General features: G+C 44.0%; 1 protein-coding gene and 1 long non-coding RNA gene across 4 annotated transcripts in view; one reads left to right on the top strand and one right to left on the bottom strand.

Annotated features, from left to right (window-relative positions):
• Positions 1–17,662, top strand: part of BCL2 (BCL2 apoptosis regulator) — a 140,914-nt gene extending 123,252 nt beyond the window's left edge. For all 3 annotated transcript variants that reach the window (XM_081206651.1, XM_081206652.1, XM_081206650.1), the window contains one exon: positions 16,390–17,662. In XM_081206651.1, the coding sequence (XP_081062777.1) occupies positions 16,390–16,524 (135 nt within the window). In that variant the 3' untranslated portion in view covers positions 16,525–17,662. The remainder of the gene's footprint in view (positions 1–16,389) is intronic.
• A 1,949-nt stretch (positions 17,663–19,611) lies between these two features.
• On the bottom strand, positions 19,612–25,204 carry LOC308593296. Its single transcript, XR_014010898.1, has 2 exons — positions 23,875–25,204; positions 19,612–23,623 (listed from the first exon to the last, which is right to left on the bottom strand). It is a non-coding gene; the product is annotated as an uncharacterized lncRNA (long non-coding RNA).
• Between the last annotated feature and the right edge of the window lie 1,245 nt (positions 25,205–26,449).

The following is a 26,449-nucleotide window of genomic DNA, read 5'->3' as shown; positions in this document are numbered from 1 at the left end:
AGCTTGGGGCGTGCGGAGCTCAGCGCGCCCCAAGCTTCTGCGTGCCGGCAAGGTCTCCGCTAGCGTGGGAGAGCCGGCGCCTCTCCCAGGGCTAGCGGACCCCTGCGCTAATCCAGAAGCTTGGGGCGTGCTGAGGTCAGCGCGCCCCAAGCTTCTGCATGCCGGCAAGCAGTCCGCTGCCGCCCCAAGCCTTGCGCACCCGGCGGGACCTCCTGCCGGGTGCGGGAGGCTTGGGGCGGCAGCGGACTGCTTGCCGGCATGCAGAAGCTTGGGGCGCGCTGACCTCAGCACGCCCCAAGCTTCTAGGTGCGCGCAAGCAGTCCGCTGCCGCCCCAAGCCTTGCGCACCCTGCCTTCAGGGCGCCCGACGCTCCGAGAAGCAGGCTGCTATCCGCAGCCTAGGCAACCCTGCGGGTCCTCCCACAGGGCTGCCTGGGCGGCGGAATTGTTCCCGAAGCGTCGGGCGCTCTGCCTTCAGGGCGCCCAACGCTCCGAGAAGCAGGCTGCTATCCGCAGCCTAGGCAACCCTGTGGGACCTCCCACAGGGCTGCCTAGACTGCGGATATCTTCCTGAAGCCTGGAGAGCGAGAGGGGTCGGTGCGCACCGACCCCTCTCGCTCTTCAAGCTTCAGCGAAAGCCTGCATTCGCCCCATAAGACGCACCCAGATTTTCCCTTCATTTTTGGAGGGGAAAAAGTGCGTCTTATGGGGCGAAAAATACGGTAATTGAGGTGCTGGCACCCAGAGAAACTGAGGTGTAATTCAAATCAGTTCTCTGTGAATATCACAATTATGAGACACCAGAGCAAGCACAACACAATGTCAGGCAGTCAGATCCTAATTGACACGAAGTCTGAGGCAAATATTCGCCTTAAAATGCACACATACACCACGTAGGCTTTTTTAAAAAAATATTTTTAAAGCAGCACTTGGCTCCCAGTACAAGTGTGTTGTTTTCAGGGTGTCACGTTACCAAGGTTTTGGCCCATAAAGGCAGCGGCCTACTAAGCTAGCTTTCCCGCCTCGCAAAAGCATTTCTGAACTCAGTTACTATTTGAGGAGCGATCACGTGGCCTGGTGCTCATATTGCTTCTAAAATGGTGTAACTGCAGCTCAGTGATAGGGACCACGCTTGGCAGAAGGTGTCCTGCTCAGTTTTCTAGGTCTCCAATTTAAAGCATCTCTAGTAGCAAAGATTTCTGCAGGGCCGTGGAGAGCAGCTGCCAGTCAGGATAGGTGGGGGGAAGTGGCATAGATGTTGTTGTTGTTGTTGTTGTTGTTGTTGTTGTTGTTGTTGTTGTTGTTATTATTATTATTATTATTATTATTATTATTATTATTATTATTTATTTACTGCCCATCAGACTGGGTTGCCCCAGCCACTCTGGGCAGCTCCCAACAAAAAAATAGTAAAAACATAATACATTACACACTGAAAGCTTCATGGCCCAGAGCATTCTAACAGTAGCTTTCAAAGAATTCAAAACTACAGCTCTGTAGAACAAAACAAATCAAAAAGGAACAAGACCATGCAGCATCTGAAGTGCAGTTACACACAATCAGAGATTCTTATTTTTTATAATTAGGCTTCTATACAAAATTATGGAGGAAAGTGGAAGGAGACATAAGCTGTTATTCTGCCACTCACAACTAGTTCTGCCTTATTATGAAGTGAGCTAGAACCACGTCATGTAAGTTTCCTCAAAAGCTGGCATTAGCACTGTTTACTTGTGTGACTGAGTCATACAGAGGGCAGCATAAAAGAGCAGCAAGGTGAGTAGCTGCTCTCCGCCAAGCCTTGGGAAGACTTGCCAGCTTTTCATTCAGCGTAGTGTGGCTGAAGAGGATATCCTGTTGGACCAGTGATAACAAGGGAAATAAAATCACTTCCTCACCAGCTGTTTGATTCAGGTAGAGAGAGAAAGAGAAAAAAGGAAGTCGACTTCCTCTGGGTGTGCACTCTGCCCACCACCCCCTCACTCATTAATGCAAAGTGCAGCACCAGAGAAACCACTCACTCCCCTATTTTATATGCAGCACAGATCAATAACAGAGCACTGAACTAGAGCAAATAGGAAGTTCTGGGTCTTCGCTGCATAGGAGCTGCATTTTAGTCCATGGCAGCCAATGGTACAGAACAGGGCGCTGACACTGATCTATTGTAGTGCTGCCTGTCGGTGGCATAGTGGGTTGCCAGTGCCCAGCGCTAGGAAAATACCGCATTTACGTGAATCTAATGCACACCTCAAGGGGACACGGGTGGCGCTGTGGGTTAAACCACAGAGCCTAGGATTTGCTGATCAGAATGTCGGCGGTTCAAATCCCCGTGACGGGGTGAGCTCCCGTTGCTCGGTCCCTGCTCCTGCCAACCTAGCAGTTTGAAAGCACGTCAAAGTGCAAGTAGATAAATAGGTACCGCTCCAGCGGGAAGGTAAACGGCGTTTCCGTGCGCTGCTCTGGTTCGCCAGAAGCGGCTTAGTCTTGCTGGCCACATGACCCGGAAGCTGTACGCCGGCTCTCTTGGCCAATAAAGCGAGATGAGCACCACCACCCCAGAGTCGGTTACGACTGGACCTAATGGTCAGGGGTCCCTTTACCTTTAATGTGCACCTCAATTTGCAAAACCTTGAAGCCAAAAGAGTATTTGCTGGCGAATGTAAATGTGCCATCAAATCTAATCCGCACCCTAATTTCTGTTACGTAATTTGGCCAAAAAGAGGTGTGCATTACATTTGAGTGAATACGGTATTGCACCCCCTAAGGCAAGTATTGTGCCCCCTAAAGGGTGCCTCCATTCGGCACTGCTGCTGTTGCCAGATGTAGCAGTGGCAGGACATGCATGTGTGCCTCCTTGGGCTGGGGCACCACCATGAGTCCCGCTGTCTGCCCACCTCCCCTGCTGGTGGGGGGCACTGTGCAGCCAATGGATGCCAGGGACTGTCCTCTCCCAGCTCTTGTTCGGTGTGCTGCTCAAGTGAGGTGGGTGGGCAGGATGGGGAGAGTGCCTCCAGTTGGAGTGGCAGCTGCAGAGGTGTGCCCCTAACCAATTTTCTTTTGCACCCAAGGCAATTGTCCCAGTAGCTCTCTTCACGCTATGCCTCTGCTGTCTGTTCCAATCGGCATAGGTCTTATTGCCTATTTTCAAACAGAGATGCCAGGGTTTGAACTGCATACATGCAGAACATGCGCTTCTCCCTTTTTTTGACACCTCATGTAAGTGAAACTAAATCACGTGGAAATAATTGAGGATAGGGACTAATTTTAGATGCGACACCTGCCATCCCTTCCCCAAATCCCCAAACCTGTACCGATGTAGCCCCTTCACCCTTTAAATGTCATGCTCAGCATAAGAGGGCTTCAACAGAAAACAGTTTTTTTATGGTAGTGACGCATGAGGAAGGCACCACATCAAAATGTGCCTGTGCTTCCGAGTAAATATATTTAAGAACAGGGATGCAAATCCGTACATCAGTAAAATACAGTCTGAAAAGCTACCATCCAAAAACCAACAGCAGCTTACAAAAAGCAGCATCTCAAATAATTAAAGGTTGGGAGATGTGGCTTTGCATACGCCTTCCAGTTGGCTCGGATTTCTCCTGTCAGGCTTAACCAAGGCTCCCTTAACCAAGATCTGAAACCAGGATTTGAGGCTCCTTCCATAGTTAAGAGGGAACCTCATTAATTGACCTTGACCTTAATGCCAGTGTAAAACTAAGCTAGAGGCTGGTGGCGTGAAGGGCTCCTGGGAGACAGAGGAGAGGGCTGGGTCTCTCAGAACCATGACTCAGATCTGCATTGGTTGTTTAAAAAATGTAAAGGGACCCCCTGACCGTTAGATCCAGTTGTGGACGACTCTGGGGTTGCGACACTCATCTGGCTTTACTGGCCAAGGAAGCCAGCATACAGCTTCCGGGTCATGTGGCCAGCATGACTAAGCCGCTTCTGGCGAAACCAGAGCAGCGCACGGAAACGCTGTTTACCTTCCCGTTGGAGCAGTACCTATTTATCTACTTGCACTTTGATGTGCTTTCGAACTGCTAGGTTGGCAGGAGCAGGGATTGAGCAACAGGAGCTCACCCCATTGCAGATATTCGAACCACCGACCTTCTGATCGGCAAGCCCTAGGCTCTGTGGTTTAGAGCACAGCGCCACCCACGTCCCGCATTGGTTGTATACCTTGTCCTTTTTAGTACATTCCATTTGTCAAACATATGAATTAGGTGGCCAGAGGCAATGCCATTTCGAAACCTTTTCTCCTGGCTTTCCCAGAGCCATCGTTCAGCTGTTCCGTAACCCTTCCCTTGCAAAGCCGCTGCTGGCTTGCCAAGCCAAACTTAGGAAACAAATATGCTGTTAGCTGTTGGAGAGCTACAAATCTTTTACATCTGAAGCTGCTCCGTTGAACTCAGTGGGGCTTACTTTTGAGTAGGCAGCGTAGGACTGTACTGCACATCTCTCTCATGGGCCTTTAGGCTTTGTGCTTGCACTCAAGCCAAAACATTTGCGCCAGATATTCCTCAGCTCTAGCAGCATAAATAGTTGCGGTGGACCACAGCTCAAGGGATGGGGGCGAAATTAGACTCAGTTTGCATTTAAAGGCAGACTTATCCACTCACACTTTTCAAAACAGTGTGCAAACTGTTGCACAGCCACCCTTCAAAATTCACACTTCTTTAAATCTTGCAATGCAGTTCTCCAGCCAAGAATTTTGCATGCAAAACAGAAGGCTTAAACAGGGATAAAGTGTGCATAAAAATGCACACATTAGTGAAAATAACATACAAAAGTATGTTATTACTTGGATTCATTCCAGTCTGGCTTCAGGTCTGTCTATGGAACTGGAACTAGTTGATGACATTTTAGGACCTGCCTTCTTTTTGCTACTGCGAACCATAAATGAATCGTTTTAACAATTGTAACTCTCCCTAGGAAAGGCATTCCCCAAACTCTGCCCTCCAGCTGTTTTGGGACTACAGTTGCCATCATCCCTGACCACTGATCCTGTTAACTAGGGATGATGGAAGCTGTAGGCCCAAAACAGCTGGAGGGCAGAGTTTGGGGGATGCCTGCCCTAGGACTTTAGGGTGAAGGGTGGGTTATTTTTTATTATTAATTCTATCCTATCCTATTCTTATATTATGTTTGGAGAAATTGCTTTGCAAAAATGTGTATGCATATTGGGCAAAAATGCACACAAAAATTAGGAGAAATCTGCTGATGAATTTTCTTGAGTTTGGTTTTTTAGTTGCAAACTGATGTGGAAAGGTGGACAAGTTTGTCAATTCGTATAATGCTGGTACAAAAACAACAACCTTCTCTCTGCCTAAGGCCTTGGAGAACCAATGCCAGTGAGAGAAGAGCAGTACCAGGTTAGATGGACCAGTGACCTCACCTGGTATAAAGCATCTTCATATGTTTTGATGGGATCAGTCTAGGAAGTCAGCAATGGTTTGCATCTGCTCATTTCCTTTCCATGGGACAGAAGAAGGAGACACCAAGTGTGTAGCTGGTTCCAAGTGTGTAGCTGTTCCCCCAAACATGTCCCTCCTCAACCCTGCACTCCCAAAGACGCTGCTTGCAAGACATCACCTATGCAAATCAGTGGGTCTTTTTCAGCTGCCCACCTCCCACTTCCCTGTTGGTTTAGTGCATAAAATGAGTCCGGGTGTTTGTTTAAATCAGGTTTTCAGACTTAAACAAATAGTGACAGGCTGTTCAAACAAGCTTCGGAAATAAGTCTAATCAGGATGTTTGAGAAAGCACCAAAGAGGAAAGGAAGGGACCCATAAAACAGTTACTTAGAATATATGGCGCAGTCGCCATAAGGTAGACGTTGATGTTATTGTTGTCATAGTCTCAGTAAGAACAGGGATTTCCCGCTGTGCATTTTCTGCTTATGTTTCTTTACCCGTCACCATAACTCAGAGCTTTAACATTGTCTCAATGTCACTGCAGCCCACCCTCGCTCGGTCTGCCCTCTTTCATGCTTAGCACAGAAAACCCACTACCTATGAGATTAAAAGGAGGGGGGGGAGGTGAAGCTGACGAATCAGAAAACATGTCAATCTAATTTTGCAATGACTTCATCTTCTTGTTGACTTCCGTAGCTTTAGAAATCCATAGATGAACACCAATACTTGCATTTCCTCTGTCTTTATTTTTTTAAAAATAACCTTATTGGAATTGCATCTCAGTTGCCATTTTTAATCCAGCTTGTCTACTCCATTTCCAAAGCAAAGCATTGGCTAAAATGATCAAGAGGAAAACTCTGCAGCAATGACATCAGAGTTCTGCAAGGTTTGCTTGCAGTCCACATTATAGCGCTGGTATATAGTATTCAGAAATGTGGGGGGGGTGGGGGGGGTGACTCAATTAGTTAAATAGTGCAGGAAAGTACATGACTTACAGTCCAGCATTAGTGCAGTCAAATATTAAGGCTATCATTACAAACAAACAAAATTGGTGGTTTCTTTAGTTGAGTTATCCTGAATAGGACTTTCTTTGGGGCAATTTTACCCATGCCCTGTTTGTCACTAGATTGCTCAACACTTCACTGATTATGTATTTATTTCCCCGACTTGAATAGGGCTTTTCACAAAACAGCTCCAACGCGTTAAAAATCATAGAACAATTTAATTGGCGTAACCCCCCCACCACCACCATAAACGCAAATCAATAAACTGAAAGAATGAGCAAGCAACCAAAGGCATGTTGGACTAGGAGTCCTTCACCGTGCTTGTTGAGAGGAAGGTCCATAAAATGTGGAAGAAATGGTCCATAGCTGTGTTCCTTGTAGAGGCCAGGCTCGCCTCTAAAACATAGGACCATAGGTCTCTTTGAATTGGAAATAACCCAGGACTCAAGGCGTTTAGGGCATTGTAGGTCAAAGGCAACATCTTGACTTGAACCAGGAAGCCTCCCGGTAACCAGTGATGACTTGCTCATCAATACGAGGAAAGATTCCATTAGACAGCTGGTGTCTGAGGTGATGTGGAAGCCTGATCATATGCAGGTCACCTCAACACCATAGCTGTCAAGTACTAAACATGTGTGAATGAGCTCCTTACCTCCAATAACAGCTAGAATATGTGAGGTGAAGTCCTTGCACAACTTTATGAGGAGATGTGAAGCACCTGCACACATCTAACCAAGCAAGTCCCAGACTTCAGCCATCTTGTAGCCATTGCTCATCAACACTGTAGATGGTTCTCCCATGCCCTGTTGTCCCTCATCTCCCCTCCTGCCCAACATTTCAGGAGAAAGCTAGGGACCAGTGGAGTATACAAGGCCCTGTACGTTTAAAAGGCTATTTCCTTGTAACTCTAGAAGCATGTTAAACCATTTCCCCCTGACATCAGGTGAGGAGACCAAGGGGATGACAAGAGTCTGGTTGTTGGCTTTTGAACCATGACCTGTGCACTGCCTTGTTGATACTGTCTGTTCCATGCGCAGGCAAAGACAACTCAGCAACTCTCTGGGTTGCAACCTGATAGAAGATAAAATGAAGGGCTATTTTGGAAATATGTTGTTTGCTCTTTCCTCTATTTTAGACATTTTCCTCTTTTGATTGTTTTATTAATGATACATCTTTTTTTTTTATAAAATTTTTATTGGTTTTACAAAGTTTTAAACAACAAACAAACACTTAAAAGAACAAACATACATGTATAGTTTCATCACCTATTTTCATAAACCTCTTTTTTCAGACTTCCCCATACCCCCCCTTTCTGCATCCCAGTGTCCATATTTTTATAGCAACTCCCAACTGTTATTCTCCACCTCTGTCATCTTAGTCCTCTCTATATTCTAACCTTGTGTCACTGTATCCCTTTGTTTCTGGAAACCAGAACACTTTAACATTCATTAAGTTTATAATGGTCCTTAAGATAGCTTTTAAATTTTCTCCACTCTTCTTCCACCGTCTCTGTTCGTTGATCACGGATTCTGCCTGTTATCTCGGCCAATGTCATGTAGTCCATCACTTTCATCTGCCATTCTTCCAGAGTGGGTAGATCTTGTGTCTTCCAATACTTCGCGATAAGTATTCTTGCTGCTGTGGTAGCATACATAAAGAAAGTTCTATCCCTCTTTGAAACCAATTGGCCGACAATACCCAGGAGAAAGGCCTCTGGTTTTTTAAGAAAAGTACATTTAAGTACCTTTTTCATTTCATTATAGATCATTTCCCAGAAAGCCTTAATCTTCGGGCATGTCCACCAAAGGTGGTAGAAGGTACCTTCAGTCTCTTTACATTTCCAACATTTGTTATCGGGCAGATGATAAATTTTTGCCAGTTTGACTGGGGTCATGTACCACCTGTATACCATTTTCATAATATTTTCCTTTAAGGCATTACATGCCGTAAATTTGATACCGGTGTTCCATAACCATTCCCAGTCATCTGACATGATGTTGTGACCGACATCCTGTGCCCACTTAATCATAGCTGATTTGACCGTTTCATCCTGTGTATTCCATTTCAGCAACAAGTTATACATTCTAGATAAATTCTTAGTACTGGGTTCTAACAATTCAGTTTCTAGTTTTGATTTTTCCATCTGGAAGCCAATTTTCCTGTCCTGTTTGAAAAATTCCATTATTTGATGATATTGAAACCAATTTTGTACCTTATGTTTCAATTTCTCATGACTTTGCAATTTGAACTTATCTCCATCTTGTTCCAAGATTTCCCAATACTTCGGCCATCCGACCTCCATATTGAGTTTCTTCACTGCCTTGGCCTCCACTGGTGAGACCCATCTAGGGGTTTTGTTTTCCAACAGATCTTTGTATCTTATCCAAACATTGAACAATGCTTTCCTAACAATGTGATTCTTAAAGGCACTGTTGACTTTATCGTACCATAGATATGCATGCCAACCAAAAGCATTATTAAAACCTTCCAGATCTAAGATATCTGTATTTTCGAGGAGCATCCATTCTTTCAGCCAGCAAAATGCTGCTGCCTCATAGTACAATTTCAAGTCCGGCAGGGCAAAACCCCCTCTTTCTTTAGCATCTGTCAATATTTTCAACTTAATTCTAGGCTTTTTGCCCTGCCAGACAAATTTCGAAATATCTTTCTGCCACCTCTTAAAACATTCCATCTTATCCAGAATCTGCAAGGTCTGGAACAAAAATAACATTCTAGGCAATACATTCATTTTAATCACAGCAATTCGGCCTAACATTGACAATTTCAAATTTGACCATATTTCTAGATCTTTTTTAATTTCTGACCAACATTTTCCATAATTATCTTTATACAAATTCACATTTTTAGATGTCAAATAAACCCCTAGATATTTCACCTTCTTGACCACTGTCAACCCTGTCTCCTCTTGGAATTTCTCCTTTTCTGTATCTGTTAAGTTTTTTCCTAAAACTTTGGTTTTTTGTTTATTCAACTTAAATCCAGCTACCTGGCCAAACTGTTGTATTATTTCTAAGACCTTTTTCGTACTAGTGTTTGGCTCTTGCAAAGTCAGTACTAAGTCGTCTGCAAACGCTCTTAACTTGTAATGTTTGGCTCCGACCTGCACTCCTTTAACCTGCTGGTCATTCCTTATCATGTTCAGCAACACCTCCAGAACCGAAATAAAAAGTAATGGGGAAATTGGGCACCCCTGTCGTGTTCCTTTTTCTATCTTAAGTTCCTCCGTCACTACGTTATTTACAATCAATTTAGCTTTTTGTTCAGAATATATTGCAGCCATACCATTCTCAAAACCTTGACCTACCCCCATCCCATGAAGATTCTTTTTCATAAAACTCCAAGAAATATTGTCAAAGGCTTTCTCCGCGTCCACAAAAATCAATACTGCTTTAGTGTTTATATTCACCTCTAGCTTTTCCAAAATGTCTATTACATTCCTTACATTGTCTGCTAGATGCCTTTTAGGGAGAAAGCCTGCTTGGTCCCTATGAATCTTCTCCATCAACACTCTTTTAAGTCTTTTTGCCAAAATGTCTGCAAAGATTTTGTAATCCACATTAAGTAATGATATTGGGCGGTAGTTCTTAAGTTGTGTCTTTTCAGTCTCTGACTTTGGTATGAGTGAAATATATGCTTCTTTCCACGATTCAGGTGCCTTTTTTCCCTCAAGAATCTCGTTGCAAACTTCTTTTAGTGGTTGAATCAACCATTCCTTCAGCGATTTGTAGTATCTTGAAGTCAGTCCATCTGGTCCTGGAGATTTGCCCAGTTGCATATTCTGAATGGCAGCCTCTATCTCTTGTTCTGTTATTCTCTGGTTCAGATCCATCTTGCTTTGATGAGAGATTTTTTGTAATCCATATTTATCAAGGAATTTCTCTATATCTTCTTCATTTTGCGGGCCTTGAGTGTAAAGTTTTTTAAAGTAACTCAAGAAACAATTTCTAATTTCATTAGGTTTAGATATATTTTTCCCATCCACCTCTAGGCTTGTAACTGTATTTAATTTCTGCCTTTTCTTCAGTTGCCATGCCAGAAGTTTACCACATTTATTTGCTGATTCAAAGGTCTTTTGCTTCATTTGTTTTATCTTCCATTCAATCTCTTGGTTCATCAATTCCATATATTGTGTTTGATATAGCTTGATCTCTCTTAAAATCTCCTGGGACTTTGGTTTTGTTCTTAATTTTCTCTCTCCTTCCTTTATCTTTTCCAAAATCTTTTCTTTTTTCTCATTTTGTTTTTTCCTCTTTATTGAGTTTTGTTGAATCAAGAATCCTCTCATCACCGCTTTACTTGCGTCCCAGATCACTCTTTTCTCCACGTCGGCCCTCAGATTTATTTCAAAATAGTCTTTTAAAGTCTTTTGGGCCTTCGTGAGGATTTCCTTGTCTCGAAAGAGGTTGTCATTCATTCTCCATCTAAATTGACCAGTTATTGTAAGTTTCATCTCCATCCTCACGGCATTATGGTCGGAGCAAGTTTTTGGGCAGATTTCCACTTTCTTAATCTTTGGGGCCATACCACTAGTAATCCAAATTTGGTCAATTCTGGTCCAGGTCATCATTGCTTGAGAGAAAAAGGTTCCCTCTCTCTCCAGAGGGTTCCTTGTTCTCCAAATATCTATCAAGTCCATGTTTTCCGTCATTTCAAAGAAAGTCTTAGGAAGTCTCCCTTCCTTACTAACTGTTAGTCTTTGTGCCTTGTCCATATTAGTGGAGACCACGCCATTCATGTCTCCCATAATTATCATATTGTAATCCAGATAGTCCATCAAGGTTTCATGAAGTCTCTTAAAGAAGTCAGATTTGCCTTCATTTGGTGCATAGATTCCAACAACTAAGAATTTTTCTCCTTGTACTTGTATCTCCACTGCCAAGTATCTCCCTTGTTCATCTTTGAATATCATTTTTGGAGCCCATTTCTCTTTCACATATATTACAACTCCTCTTTTCTTGACTTTATCTGATGAAACAAATTCTTGTCCTAGCCTTTTGTTTATGAGTAGTCTCCTGTGGGCTCTAGTTATATGAGTTTCTTGTAGGCATATCAAGTCCAGTTGTTCTCTATTCAATATATGAAATACTTGTCTTCTCTTCAGAGGCCCATTGAGCCCATTACAATTCCAACTAAGGAATTGCAGAGCCATCTTGTTATTTTCCTAAAGCTCCTCCAACAGCTCCAAGTTGTTGCTCTTCTTCTGATGGTGGTGGTTTTTGTCCAATCGAGAGATTCAGGATATCTAATGCTCTCCTCTGTTCTGCAAGTACGTCCACAGTCCCCTTCTGCAGGTCCTCCTGATTTCTTGCCAAAAATTTGTCTTTATCTTGAATTGTCTTTATTTTCACCTTCTTTGCCTTGTAGTCAAATGACAGTCCTTGTGGAAATTCCCACCTAAAGCGGATGGAATTTTTCTTTAACCAAAGAGCCAAGTCCTTGTAAAAGTTTCTTAGGTCCAAAATGTATTTTGGGATGTCTTTAAAGATCTGTGCAGCTGAGTTGCCAATTTGCAGAGCCTTTTCAAAATGTAGTCCTAATATTTTGTCTCTTTCCTCCTTAGATCTAAATGTAATCAGGCAGTCTCTCGGGGTCTTTCTGTCCTGCTTTTTGCCCAGTCTAAAAGCTGTTGTAATTTTAAATTCGTCTTCCTCCAAATCCCAGCAGTCCACAAACTCCCGTGTCAGGTATTCCGCAAGGTTGTCTCTCTCGTTCTCCGGAATCGATCTTAATTTCAAGTTTCTCTCTTTCCTCTGTAACTCCCACAAGGCCAAAGTTGCGTCGTGCTCATAAACCTTCTTAGCAATCGGCTCTAATTTCTCTTGCATCTCTCCAGCAGTAGCTTTGGCATCTTCGGCAATTTTACGTGTGGTAGCGTTTTCCTCCACCAATTTATTTATAGATTCTGTGTTCTGGTTTAGTCTTACCGATATTTCTGTTAATTTTTGTGTATTTTCTGAAGTCTGTTTTGTCAAAGACTCCAAAGTTTGATTTATCTTGAGCAGAGCATCTGTCACAGCTTCCATGGAGGCAGCTGCTCCTTTTTCTTGTTCTGTTGTTCCGGCTGGTCCTGGAGTTGCAGCTGATATTGAGCCTCTTTTCTTTGTCTGTTGCTGTTGCAGCTGTTGTTGTTGTTGTTGCCTAATCTTGGCTCTTGTGACTATCTCTTCTTGTGCGCCACTCATGTCAAGGTCGTTCCCACGGGAGCTATTCCCCGTTGGAAAATTCCACTGTCCTAGGCCGTGCCGAACTTTACTTTACCCTCTAGGGGGAGCAAATCAAAATGGCCATAAAGTAGAGTATCCAAATACAAAAACAAGGGAGAATGTCCAAAGATGTAAGAAAGAAAGCTTAACACAGTCAAAGTCAATGTTGCTAGAAGCTTGTAACTACAAATTGCCACAGTTTCCCAGTTTATACTGTTTCTTCTTGTAATATACTGTAGCCAGTCCCTGTGAAAACTTTGTATCACAGTATCACTTTTGCAGGTAAAAGTCAGTTCAGTGTCCTATTGTTCTAAAAAGGCAGACCGTTTCGTACTTTCAGTAGATGAGACAGCGGAGGATTTTTACTTCAGGTAAATCATGCAGTTATTAAAGTCTCATTCACCTCCCCTCTGCCCTGCTAGCTAGAGGGGAGATCTAAGGTCTGAATGTCCGGTTTGATTAATTAAGGAGCGGGTTTCAACGGATGCAAGTTTAAAGTTCCGTTGCTTTCACTTTCATGCAGTCGGGGGAGGCAGACTTCCTTGATTTAATCTCCCCGCTTTTAGCTCAATTTTCAGAATTTAAAGGGTCCCGATTGTTTTTCAGTTCCTACTCACGGGAATTCCATCCAAATTTTCTTTTCAGGAAGGAATCGGCGCTCTCCGCTTATGGCGACGCGGCTTCACTTCGCAGGCTGGGTGACGACTCTCAGCACCGCGCTCACTCCCGATGTCGATCCGTAGCCTTTAAAAAGGCTCTTTCACGGTACCGGGGGGCGCAAAGGTGCCCACCGAGTCTCCTTGTTCTCAGGCTTCAGCGCCTGAGATTTTAGGGGTCCCCCGCTCGCCGTAGCGGGTAAGACCCGAACTTGCGAAGCAGTCCTTCTCCGGAGCTCGGAGGTAGGACCGCCATTAGGCGCTGGCACCGACCGGAAGTCATTAATGATACATCTTAACTAACTGGAACATAATGTAACTCAACTAATTCCAAATAGAAAATATTAACCTTTTATGCCAGTTCATTTTTCTTTGTAATCCAAAACAACAAACAAACCTTAAATTATTGCGCTTAAGTTTGCAGATGTTTGATCTGTTGGAATCACAGCTGAGAAACTGCACTTAGAGAAGCCGCAATCCACAAAAGAAAAAAAAAGGCAGTCTTGAAGCTGTTTCTTTCAGTGAGATATCTAACCCTGACTTCTGCATACTCGTGTGTAGGACTGTGGCCAATACAGTGGTACCTCAGGTAACAGACGCTTCAGGTTACATACTCCACTAACCCAGAAATAGTACCTCAGGTTAAGAACTTTGCTTCAGGATGAGAACAGAAATTGCGCAGCGGTAGCATGGTGGCAGCAGGAGGTCCCATTAGCTAAAGTGGTACCTCAGGTTAAGAACAGTTTCAGGTTAAGAACGGACCTCCAGAACGAATTAAGTTCTTAACCTGAGGTACCACTGTAACTTTTATATTTTGTATTAAAGGCAGTTTGTGCTTGCTTCTGTTAAAAGGATAATAATAGAAACAACAGGATATAAGCCAGTCTGTTTTTGTTTGTTTGTTTGTCTGTCTGTCTTTTTGTAGAAAATAAATTGTGAAAGATAACACTATTTCCCTGTTTGTCTCATTAAAAGTCTAGCTGCACAGGGTTTGAGTTGCATAATGTAAGAAGCCTGATGCGCCATCTTGTGTCAGATGTTAGATGCGTCAATAATTGCTGTATCCAGAATCGGATGTCTGGCTTCAACCACTGTTTATAACAGGCACAGGCAAACTCGGCCCTGTTCCCACCATCCCTGACCACTGGTCCTGTTAGCTAGGGATGATGGGAGTTGTAGTCCCAAAACATCTGGAGGGCCGAGTTTGCCTGTGCCTGGTTTATAACTCTGTACCTGTGACACCACCAAGCTCTGCACCTCCTAATCCTTAACCTGTCGGGTTCTGCTGGTGGGAGTAGCTTGGCAGGGTAAGCTGAATTTGTAGCACCCATCATTTTTGGGAGGCACTGTAGCGATAGACCAACATGTCCAGAGTTCTAGACTGGGAAGAGGGAAAAGGTTCTATCAAAATGCTTCATTTGTAACTTATACTGTTCGTTTATTTTTTGAATTTCACAACAACAACAAATACCAAACAAAATCACAAAGTATAAAACGAAACCTCCCTCCCACAAACACATTTAAAAGGGCATAGATGGTTTAATCAGCCCAAGTCCTGGTTCTAGAGAAACGTTTTCACCTGGTACCTAAAGATAAGTAATGAAGGTGCCGCAGAAAAAGCCCGTTTTTGTGTTGCCGCCCTCCAGACATCTTGTGGAGGAGGCACACAAAGAAGGGCTTCAGAGGATGATTGGAAGGTCCAGGTCAGTTCATATGGGGAGAAGATGTCCTTGAGGTATTGTGGTCCTGAGCCATCTAAGGCTTTATAGGTCAGTACCAGCACTTGCTCCTGCCAACCTAGCAGTTCGAAAGCACGTCAAAGTGCAAGTAGATAAATAGGTACCGCTCCGGCGGGAAGGTAAACGGCGTTTCCGTGTGCTGCTCTGGTTTGCCAGAAGCGGCTTAGTCATGCTAGCCACATGACCCAGAAGCTGTAGGCTGGCTCCCTCGGCCAATAAAGCGAGATGAGCACCGCAACCCCAGAGTCAGCCACGACTGGACCTAATGGTCAGGGGTCCTTTTACCTTTACCTTATCAGCACTTTGCATTGGGCCCAGAAACTAATCGGCAGCCTGTGCAGTCAGGCCAGGATCAGTGTAATACTTTGCAGTAATGTAACCTAGAGGTTACCAGAACATAGACAACAGAAATTAGGCTATCCCTGACCAGGTAGGGGAACGTCTGGGCTGAAGACACCCTGCATCACCGAGGCCTCCTGAGCCTCAAGGCACAGCGATGGGTCCAGGCGTAGTCACAAGCTGCCTACCGACTCCTTCAGAGGAAGTGTAACCCCGTCAAGAGCAGGCAACATCCCAGCCACCTGGTCTAAGGAACCACTCACTAAAAGTACCTCAGTCGTACCTGGATTGAACTTCAGTTTGTTGGTTCACATCCAGTCCAATTCCCGAGGCAAGGCAACTGTCCACCTCATGACAGGTTTGGTTTTATAATTCAGCTGATGTCGAAGAATCCCTCGGTTTGTTGTGAATGCTTGCACCGTTTTCTGTTCTAGAATTCTGGCCTTCTGATCTTTGGGCCAGGTGGGGATTAAGAGAATGCTTCTCCTTCTGTAGAGCTGATGTTATTTCCAATTGCTTTTTAAGTTATTGCTTTAATTGAAGTTTCATGCAGTATGTTGTTTTAATTTGAGAGAGAGAGAGAGAGAGAGAGAGAGAGAGAGAGATAAAAACTTCAGACCAAATAATCACACATCTTTGTTTCATATATTGACTAACCACCCAAACCTCCAAAGAATTTTTATTCTAACCCATTTCTACTGCATTGTATCTCAAGCTCTTATTTATTACTAAAAATCCCTCTAATGCAATCATTTTGTCATTTTGATTCCGCTGCTCATATCCTGCCCACGATTTCACTTTTCCAGATAGTCCACAGAAGGCGTCCAACTCTTCTGTTAAAAAGTTCGTCATTTTGGTCTCTTGATTTTGTTGTCAGGTTTGCCGTTTCTGCATAGCCCATTACTTAATTTGCTCTGTTGTGCCTGCAGGTACCACACTCTGGGATTACAGGGTGAAAAGTCATGTTATGAGTATTAATAATAAACAAATAATCCTGCCCTCTCTCTTTTACTTTAGGATGCTTTTGTGGAGCTCTACAGCAACAACATGAGGCCTTTGTTCGATTTCTCGTGGCTGCCTCTGAAGACAATCCTGAGTCTGGCTGTTGTGGGTGCCTGCATCACCCTTGGAGCTTATCTGGGGCATAAGTGACTTCAACCAACTTGTGGCGAACTGATGAAAAAGTCTTTTTTTTAATTGAAAAGAGAGGATCAGAAAGCATGAGAGCTTTTTTTGTTTTGTTTTTCCTGTAGCATAATGCTATTATTTTATGAGCCAAGTATCTTTCTGTCTAAATATTAAATCAGCTATTACTGCCAAAGGGAATATTCATTTATTTTTTACAGTGCAGGAGAAGAGTTATTTATTGAAGATATTTTACATTTAACCTGCTATTTTCCTGAAATTCTGCAAGTTATACCCATGTGCATCTTTATAATGGAAGTTTAAGGACACTCCAAAGATCTTCAGCTTTCTTGCAAAATGCCGCTCGACAAGACTATTTTTATCACATTGGACTATAGGGCACAAGAGACCGAGGTGTTTTATCTGCAGGAAAGACAGTAAATGGGCTACTTGCAGAGGTGTAAATTTGCAGTTTATTGCTCTGCCCACTGAAGGAGGAAGTAAATCGCAGCATGGATGAGATGGGAGCAATTTCAAGCCAGTAACGCCTTTGGGATATAGCAATTCGACATGGTACCTATTCAGAGCGAGAAACGACACGAGGTTCAGGCCAGTAATAAAGCCCATGAGGCTCGTCAGCTCAGGCCCAAAGCTGACATCTGGGAATACGATTTCATCCCAACTTGTGAAGCATCCTGATATGTACTGTTTTGTGCCACTCAACACCACCATAGGTCATCGTTGGGAGGATACCATTTGTGCATCCTCAAAGCAACGATTTGAAACGAAATAACTTTGGAACTGCAGAACAAATATTCTGTTTATAGAGTATATTCTTCAATCCTCACTTTACCACACGGCCATCAGGAAACCATAAGTGCCTGCCACCTGCCTTGCAGGACCCGGAGCCTGGATGTTCTGGCTCGCATCCCCACTGGAGCGAGAGTTTACCCACAGCTGATCCTACTTTTACTCTCTGATTTCTTCTTTGCCGGGGAGGGTGGGGTGGTGGTCTTAAAAGCAATCCACGTTGGTTGCTGAATAATACATCTCGAAGCCAAGAGAGGCCCAAGAATTGAAATCAGGTGACAAGAGATTAGCTCGGATCCGCCATCTTTATCAAAACGGACCACCCCACCCCCCAAATTAAGTTCTTTGCATTTTATTTTTCTCTTAAGTGGAGCTTTATTCCCCTCAATAGTATTGCGTCCTGGTTATTTCTTTAAGACCGTCTTCAAAAGGATCAAGAATGCATCCATTGCCTCCATCTGCAGAGGCTCACAGACACCATCCCGTTCCCTAAGGTGCCTATTGCCTTTTGTATGGAAACCTGGGGAGGAAGAGGGGAGGGAGGGGGGAATCCTTGTTTAAAATCCTTTTCAGTAAGATGAAAGCAGAGTACTTAATAAGACCACTTTTCTGAGAGTACCTTATTTTGTTTTTTAAAATCCTAAACACGTAGCATGAGATAGATCACTAGGAGCACGGCTGTCATCGTGGTTGAGCATCTCTGAGAGCCTGCCATGACCCACTGCTGACCACTAGAGCCCCCAGGCCCTATACCTGGCTATTGCTGCGAGCTCACCTGTCCTCCCAGGTGTGCAAACAGCAGAAAAAGAAGCACCATTCGCTTCCCTTGGCCTTCTCCTTCTGGGCAGGTGTGTGGATTGTATCCAGAGGAAGAGAGCAATTGAATGGGCAGTGGTAGCAGCAAGGAGGTGGGCTTCCCCAAATATGTGGGGTCCCTTGAGAGCTTCTTGCTTTGTAAATAACAGAAGTTACTAGCCTGCAAAAAAGAAGAAGCATTAGCTTACTAAGGGCCTAGTAGCCCATTCTTCCATGCTGGCTACAGAGGGAGGGTCATATGCTACTAGCCAGTCAGCAAGCTAGTAAAATGAATAGCCTTCTCCCAAGCAGACCATTGATGGAGTGAGCTGTTCTTGTTCTGCCAGGCCACTGACTTGCTTGTAAGGAATTCCTGGTCACCTACACTGACCAGGCGAGCTGTTATGAGGCTGGTGTTGCGGAATCTTCATTGCTGAAGGTATTTAAGAGCAAGTTACAGCTGAATGGGGTTGGGTTGCCTGACGTGGACTCAACCCCTAAAGTCAAAGAAATGGCAGGGTGGTCTCTTCCTCAGTGCTTCCAAGAGGGTGCTTACAGTGGGTTCAGTGCTTCTCAAACATGCAAACATGTCTGTATTCACCCCCACCTATATATATATATATAGAGAGAGAGAGAGAGAGAGAGAGAGAGAGATTTACCCAGTGGCGTAGCGTGGGGGGTGCAGGGGGGGGGCCGGCCGCACCGGGCGCAACATCTGGGGGTTAGGGTTAGGGGGCGCAAATCCACGGGTTAGGGGGCGCAAATCCACGGGTTAGGGGCGCAAATCCACGGGTTAGGGGGCACAAATTACTTGCCTTGCCCCGGGTGCTGACAACCCACGCTACGCCACTGGATTTACCCCTTCTGAGGAAAGTCCAATAAGAGGGGGAGAAACCTGTTAGTAATGACATGTTTGTGATATCTCAATAACCTTCTAGCAAATTAAGCTCCCGCCTAGAAGCACCTCTGGTCATGTATTCAAATATATCTACCACTTTAACAAAGGCAACTCTAGATTGGATGCTTTGCCGTAATGGCCAGTTGTTGATATCAGTGTAATACATTAAGGGGGGGGGAGGCCAAGGTGTCAAAAGAAACTCATACACACAACAAATGCTTCCCTGCATGCTCAGAACAGTTTTTGTCTCTAGCACCAGCCCTTATTACAGCGTAGGGCTAGATCTACATTGATCTGTTAAACGTTACTAAATATAACGGTATGTAACGTTCAGTGCTGTTTTCCATTGCCAGTGGTTCACTGCTCTGCAGCACCCTCTTGTGCCACATTTTAATAACACATTTTTAACATTATAAACCATGAGTGTAGATCTGCTCTGGGATTCTGCACAGGGTGGGGGGTGGGGTGGGTGATGCCCCACCAGCCCTCATGAGCAGTTTTGTGATGTTGCAGTGGGGAGCCAGAAAAGTCTCAGCATATACAAAAAGCCAACTCTCCATTAGTTCTTTGGATCCAGCCAATGAGTTTCGGGCCATATTAATGCAAGGGCTTTTTATTTTTATTTTATTTAAACAATACATGCCCCAAAGGAGCAAAATCTAAATTAGATGTGGTGGACATGTTTGACTTCTGTAAATTTCCATCTTTAAAAAACCCTCACCTTTTTATTTTATTTTTCTGTTTATAAAACTGTACAGAAATGGATTTTATACATTAATATGCATCCAATAATAAATATCTGGACTGAAGTACATTTGCTTTAACACTTAAGATGGCATAGCTAGATAAATAAATAAATAAAGTGAAAGAAAGAAAGAAAGAAAGAAAGAAAGAAAGAAAGAAAGAAAGAAAGATGAAGAAGGCTTATCAGATCTGAGTGAAATATCTTTATTTTGTGGCATTATATGCAAAAAAAAATCAATCTAGGGAATGTAATATTTTCATTGCTTAAGGCTGTAGTTTATATCATGTCTTCAAAGCTGCTTTTTAAAAGATGGGCAGAATCCACCAAGGAGCTACTCTTTTTCAGCTCCCAGTCATTAAAATGGAGCATGTGCAAGACAAGTTCCTTGGAGAGTGCGCCCAGTGTGTTAATGCATCTCAGCATCGCTGTAGCTACTCTACAGTTATGGCACTTGTACCCGTCATTTCAGGAGCGACAGTGAACTAAGCTTTTACGCTTCACGGCAGAAATAAATGTATAAAGGCATTTGTTCAAACTTATGTACCCTCGATACCATGGGTGTAACTTCACCAAGCTGAAATGCTTAGCTTTGCAAAAGCTGAAATGCTTATGAATAAATGTCGAAACTGCATTTATAAGGAGCAGTTCAGAGGAAGCTAGGCTCACCTTCATCCTATGGGACTCAACGGCTTTAAACGTTTCTAACATTTACTGCATTGTCCGAAGAGTAAAAAACAACAACACAACAACATATGGAGGTGGGAATTAATTGTCTAACAAACCACATCCTTCTGAGAATCCAAGTAACTATGCTGCAAAGGAGGTACCCATGTGTTGCATAACGCATAGGTTTCCATGCGCCAGTGAAGCTGCAGTATTCAATGGTTTTCATCAGTGTTGCATGCCAGTAACTTCGCCAAGGGCTGGTTCACATATCACTTGATCTTTCCTCATTTGTTTGCTTAGTACTCAGCAACTCTCACAGCCCGGGGGTTCTATGCTAGGATAGGTGTGTTTAGTGGTTTAAGCATGCCTAACTCTGCATAAGATGAGGCTGTCCCGTTCAATATGCAGTCTGTCTCTGTTGTAAAGTACTATTGTTTGGGTTGGCATCAAGTTATGTGAAATTTCTGTCAGTGGCGAGTATGCACATATATCATCACAGCCAATAAGTAATGGTCATATGTGTTTGACGTAGCCCCTTAATTCAACTCACGGTGCAAACATACCCTCGGACAGCATCCTTCAATCTCGGGTCCCTAGATGCTGTTGTATTACAAAACTCTCATCACTTTTGACCGTTCGCCAGCAGCATCTGGGGACCCAAGTCTGAAGACACTGCCCTAGAATGATGCCCAGGAGTCCCAAGGGCATGATGAGGAACAATAGCATGGGAACAACCAGTACTGCACCATATCCTAAACCTGCTGAGACATGTTACAGTATGACATGGGAGAAGAAAAGGCATCCTGTGCCCAAGATCTGTATCTGTACCAAGATCTACACTTGAACTGTTGCAACATGCTTGGCAGGCAGAGAATCTGGTGCCATACTTCCCAACTTGTGCAAGGCAACCATTATGCATGGGTCAAGACGACAGCAGCTTTCGTTGTTCTGAGCCAGCAAATAGGCTGGGCAGCCTGACCCTAAGCAGCTGCATTATCTGGAGTGGCAGAGATGGAACAAAAGCAAACATAATTCTGCCTTCCACTATTCTGTGCAATGCCAATACCCTGGTGCCACTTCTGTGCCATCCCAGCACAGAGGCAATGCAACATGGAGCTAGGTTCAAGCTCTCTATTTAGCATGCTTCAAATGGTAGCTGCAAACTCCTCATCGTACATAGTGGGTTACGGGCGTCAAACGTTACCAACAAAGAAGAATTGGGTCTTTTTTTTCTTGTCTTTTTTTTTAGCTGAAGGTTTACAATTGTCAAAATGAAATGGTAATGAGAATGAACTATATGATATGTCTGTGCTGCTATTCAACCATGATTCTTTGAACAAAGTTTTATTTTGTGGCATCACCCAGTTCCGAGACTTTTCAAAGCTGCTTTAGGTGTAATTTGAAGTAGTCACGTTACAAGGCATTTAGATAGATGCTGACAATTGATGTTTTATTGTGTCTCTGTCCCCTGGGCTTCACAGTATCGTAATAGGTGTATGCCAGAGAAGGCCAGGTGTGCTGTTGATAGTCTATATTTTATGCAGGTGATCTTCGGTGTTCCCTCCTCCCATCTTTGCTGCAGAATTGTACAGTGTTGTGGCTGCACTAGCTATAAGGACAGTTGATACTGCTAATAGTCATGTTAAACATATTTAGAAAGGTTGAATGTATATAAAAGCTTGAAACTGCCCCTTTCCCTGAGCTTTTTCACCGTGACTGGCAGCCTTTCCTGGTTTCACCTGGTACATTGTTTTGGTTTAGGGGTGGGGAAGCCCTGAAAAACATTGAATCAGTAGCACTTTGTCCTTGCACAAGGAACCAAGACTCAAGTGGCTCTCCCTAGGCTGTGCCATAATTCCACAGCAAAACTGACGTTTCCACAGGAGTCTCTTGCTTGTGTGCTCATTTATACTTATGCACTCAACCAAGCTGGCTCCCATTAACCTTGTGCATAATAACTCAGTTCTGAGGGGCCAGTTCTAAAAAAATGACAGTGCTGAGAAAATAACTGCACGTAGAAGGAATCATAGAATTGCAGAGTTGGAAGAGACCCTGAGGATCATCTAGTCCAGCGCCCCGCAGTGCAGGAATATGCAGCTGTCCCATACTGGGATCGAACCTGCAACCTTGGTGTTATCAGCGCCATGCTCTAACCGTGCCACAGGTCCTACCATGTGAAACTGCTGGAGGTAGTTAACAGTGAAGCCTTTGCGGTCTCTGTGAATGGGAAGAAGTAAGAAAATGCCTCCAGAACAGCCCTCCCTGGCCAAATACATTGTGTGCAGGCTTCCTAGGAAGCACTGAAGATTCCCTCAAGAAAGAAAGAGCCCTGGAAGATGGACCAAACTATCCTGCCCAAATACACACACACACAACACACACACAGTGGAATCTTCAGTGCCTGCACACACAAACCAGTTTGGTTAGGTTTCATTCCAGAGCTGTGCTGCTCCAGTGTTAACAATGAGCTGCAAGCAAATACACAGGAACCCCTCTTCCCTTCTTCATCAGTTTCAGGTGTAATGAAGCCAGCATCTAAAGATGGCAGAGTGGCTCTCAACGACAAATGGGTCAGAGTGCATTGGGTTTCAGCTTTGTTTCTGGAGGTTTTTGTTTTACCCCATATAGGCTACTAAGGACCAAACTATAAATGATCTTAACTGTTTGAATGTATTTGACATACGTGTTTTTCACTAGTACTGGGATGGGGAGGAATGTGAACCATTCCCTGTTCCTCCATGGTTCGGATGAAAATAACCAGCCCACACCTAGGGATGAGAGAGAAACTCCCATTTGCTCTTTCCATTTTAATTTGCACTTCCCCAAACAATATGCGAACTGGAACGCAAGCTATCCTTCAGAATTCACACGTCTCCAACCAAAATGTATTATGTATGGGGAATGTACGGGCTTGCAAAGCAAACAACCATGTACATTAGGAGAAGCATGCCCCTAAAATGCTGGTGAATATTTGTGAGGACTTCTAAAAGTATCTCAGATGCATCAATGTGACAAAGTGAACTGAAGGTTGGAAAAAGGAGAAACGGAAATCAGAGCTGACAGCCTTGTCCCATCCCTATCTACAGCTGCTTCCCTAGGAGGAAAGCTTCCATTAAGTGCCAATGGAAGCTTCCCCGCCAAGTCTGCTAGCAGATTTTGGGGAGTGATTTCCACTGGGAACACGGCAAGTGGGAAGAGTTACCCATCACCCCCTCCCTGAGCCCCACTGTCCTTCTCCTGATCACAAGGCCAGGGCCGTTATGCAGAAGAAGAAACAGCATGACCCTGGACCTCCTGTGTGGATCAGAAGTGTTTGCTGATGTGGCACTGGGGATTCGTTTCTGCAGACATCGAATGGCTATGCAACTGTGGTTTATGTAAGCCCCTTTTCAATAGCAGTTATGGAGGCAAACCCGGTTCCATTTGACCCCAGAGCATTGTGGTATGACGAGCCACCAACTACTTTCCAGTGCTAAACAACAACAGCAAAATGGAAGTGGCGTACATGGCTTGGGTTCTAGCAGGAGAGTTAGACAGACCTTCCATAAATCAGAGGCAGTGGGTGATGCTGGAGGGCTTCATTCCACAAAGAGAACCACCAGGGTTTGCATCAATAGGAAGGCTGAAACATTTCTGAAAGCGGCAACCTTTTCTTTCCTAACTGGATTGAGAGAAAACAAAAGATGAGTTAATTTAATTAGCATTTTTAAAAAATAAATAAAAATCTGTTTACAGTTACTGCAGCTTCATCCATACACAACATCCAGTCACGCTGGAACACTCTCTTAATCCTGCAAAGGTGTCTGCTTTCCCCTCAGTTAAACCATCAAGGAAGGTCCACGCATAAGGGCTGCTGCAACAGTGATGCACAGATGTTCCAAGCAGGGCTCAACGGAGGCCTGCTACCACCTCCCTCCCTCCCCATCTATCCACACACATGCAGGCAGCAATCATGGGACATGATGTATGTTTCTCTCATCTCCCCACCCAGCCATCCCTCTATGCACCTTGCAAACATTTACTTGCAAGCACAAGTAACTTGCACTGAGCAGAGAGGAAGGCTTGATGATGAAATTGGAGCCTCTCACACAATTGCTACTTCCCAGTGCACTGCAAGCAGGCTAGCTGTGCAGATTAGCCATGCAAGTGGACCGTGCTCCTATTTTTCTTCTGTTTGGATTTTAATTAGCACCAGCATTGCTGTAATACACAGATCTAGTTTATTTCCGTGTTTTGGATGTTGTATGTAATGGTTTTTTTAAAAAAATATATGTTTGCCTGTATATTACCATTTATTAAAATAATCATATCGTTTTATTTTAAAGTCGACATAAATCATGCTGCCATTAAACGTTCCATGTCTTCAGCTAATTTTGTGTGAGAGAGAAATAAAATAAAGCACACTGTGAGATGTTGGCTTTTGGTTTGATTCCGAGTAGTGGAAAATTAACGTGCTGTTTCCATAGACCGTGGCCTAATAATTAAAGCGAGGCCAAAACATCCATTTCCACTTGGCAATATCATCAGACATGTTTTTTGAACCTGTGGAAAATATATTGCATCACTAATATTGCACTCTGCTTTGGTCAGTTTTCTTCCTTATTTATACAGTGGTACCTCAGGTTACAGACGCTTCAGGTTACAGACACTTCAGGTTACAGACTCTGCTAACCCAGAAATAGTACCTCGGGCTAAGAACTTTGCTTCAGGATGAGAACAGAAATAGCACGGTGGTGGCACAGCGGCAGTGGGAGGCCCCATTAGCTAAAGTGGTACCTCAGGTTAAGAACAGTTTCAGGTTAAGAACGGACCTCCAGAATGAATTAAGCTCTTAACCCAAGTTACCACTGTATGGGGCAAGCTGCTGGCATCTGTCTGTCTCAAGATACAATGGAGTGCCCCTCCGGGGTGAAATCAAACCACTTCAATAACAGCACCAAAGTGACCTCCCTAGGGTGCAAGCCTGGGCAGTGTGTATAGAGGTCCTGGGCTGCCAGACAAAAAGACCCTCCTCTTGGCCTCCTCCTCCTCCTCCTAGATGGGCTACCTTCCCAGGTTGAGGAGCCCCATCTGCCCCTTGCTTCCCTCTACAGCACATGCAGAAACTGCCTTGACCATTGGACCCACTACTGGTCTCAATTGCTCAACCCCCCCAGAGCCTGTCTTCACATGCAGGGAAAGCCCCTAACTCACTGAGGGTTTGAGATCCATAAGCTACCCTCACCTGGTTTAGCCGGCCAGTCAAAGCTGGGGTGTGGCCACTGTCATATACTGACAACTACTAGGAGCCACAGGTGAGAGCTGAGTGCAGGATGGGGACCAAAGGTGGACAAACTACCCCAACAGGAGAATGACATGCCCCTCCCCCCACACCAGATGTGCTACCGCTCACTTGATTGTGGGCAGCAGGGCTTTGCAGGGGACTCTTGGGTAGGGATGGAAGAGAGATTTGATTTTTGTTTGTTTGTTTGCATTTTAATCGGAAACTACCTATTCACACTTCTCAAACCAATATGCAACCCGAAACACAGCTTTCCTTTGAAATCTGCACATCTCCAATCAAATATGATGTGCAAAAGTGCGTATATTAGGTGTAAGTGTGCATAAAAGAGCACATGTTAAATGAAAATAACATGTACTGGGGGAAATTGCTTGCAAAAGTACTGTACATTAGTTAAAGCTACATATGAAAAAAAATGTGTTTATTAGGATAAATTTGCACTTCAAATGCTGATGAATTTTCAATGAGGAGTTCACCGGAATCAAGTAGTTGAAAAAAACGTGGAGAACTGAATTTAAGCCTGGAAAAATGGGAAACGTTGAGAACCAAAATGGACAGATTTGTCCATCAGTACTCTTGTGGAAGCTTGGGAAAACAGCAAGAGGCAGAAGCCTAATTTGATCCCCTCCCCTCCATCCCTGAGTGCCTTAGCTGAAGTTGAGTATCAGTTGGAGAAAGCTGGGAAAGAAGACTGAGAAAGAATGATTCACATATATATGACTCAAAGCACTAAGCAGCCCAAAACACTTCTTTTTAT

The sequence above is a fragment of the Podarcis bocagei genome (genome assembly GCF_964188305.1).
Source record: "Podarcis bocagei genome assembly, chromosome: 8".
In the NCBI taxonomy this organism is placed as follows: domain Eukaryota; kingdom Metazoa; phylum Chordata; class Lepidosauria; order Squamata; family Lacertidae; genus Podarcis; species Podarcis bocagei.
This window is presented reverse-complemented; position numbering and strand designations above follow the sequence as displayed.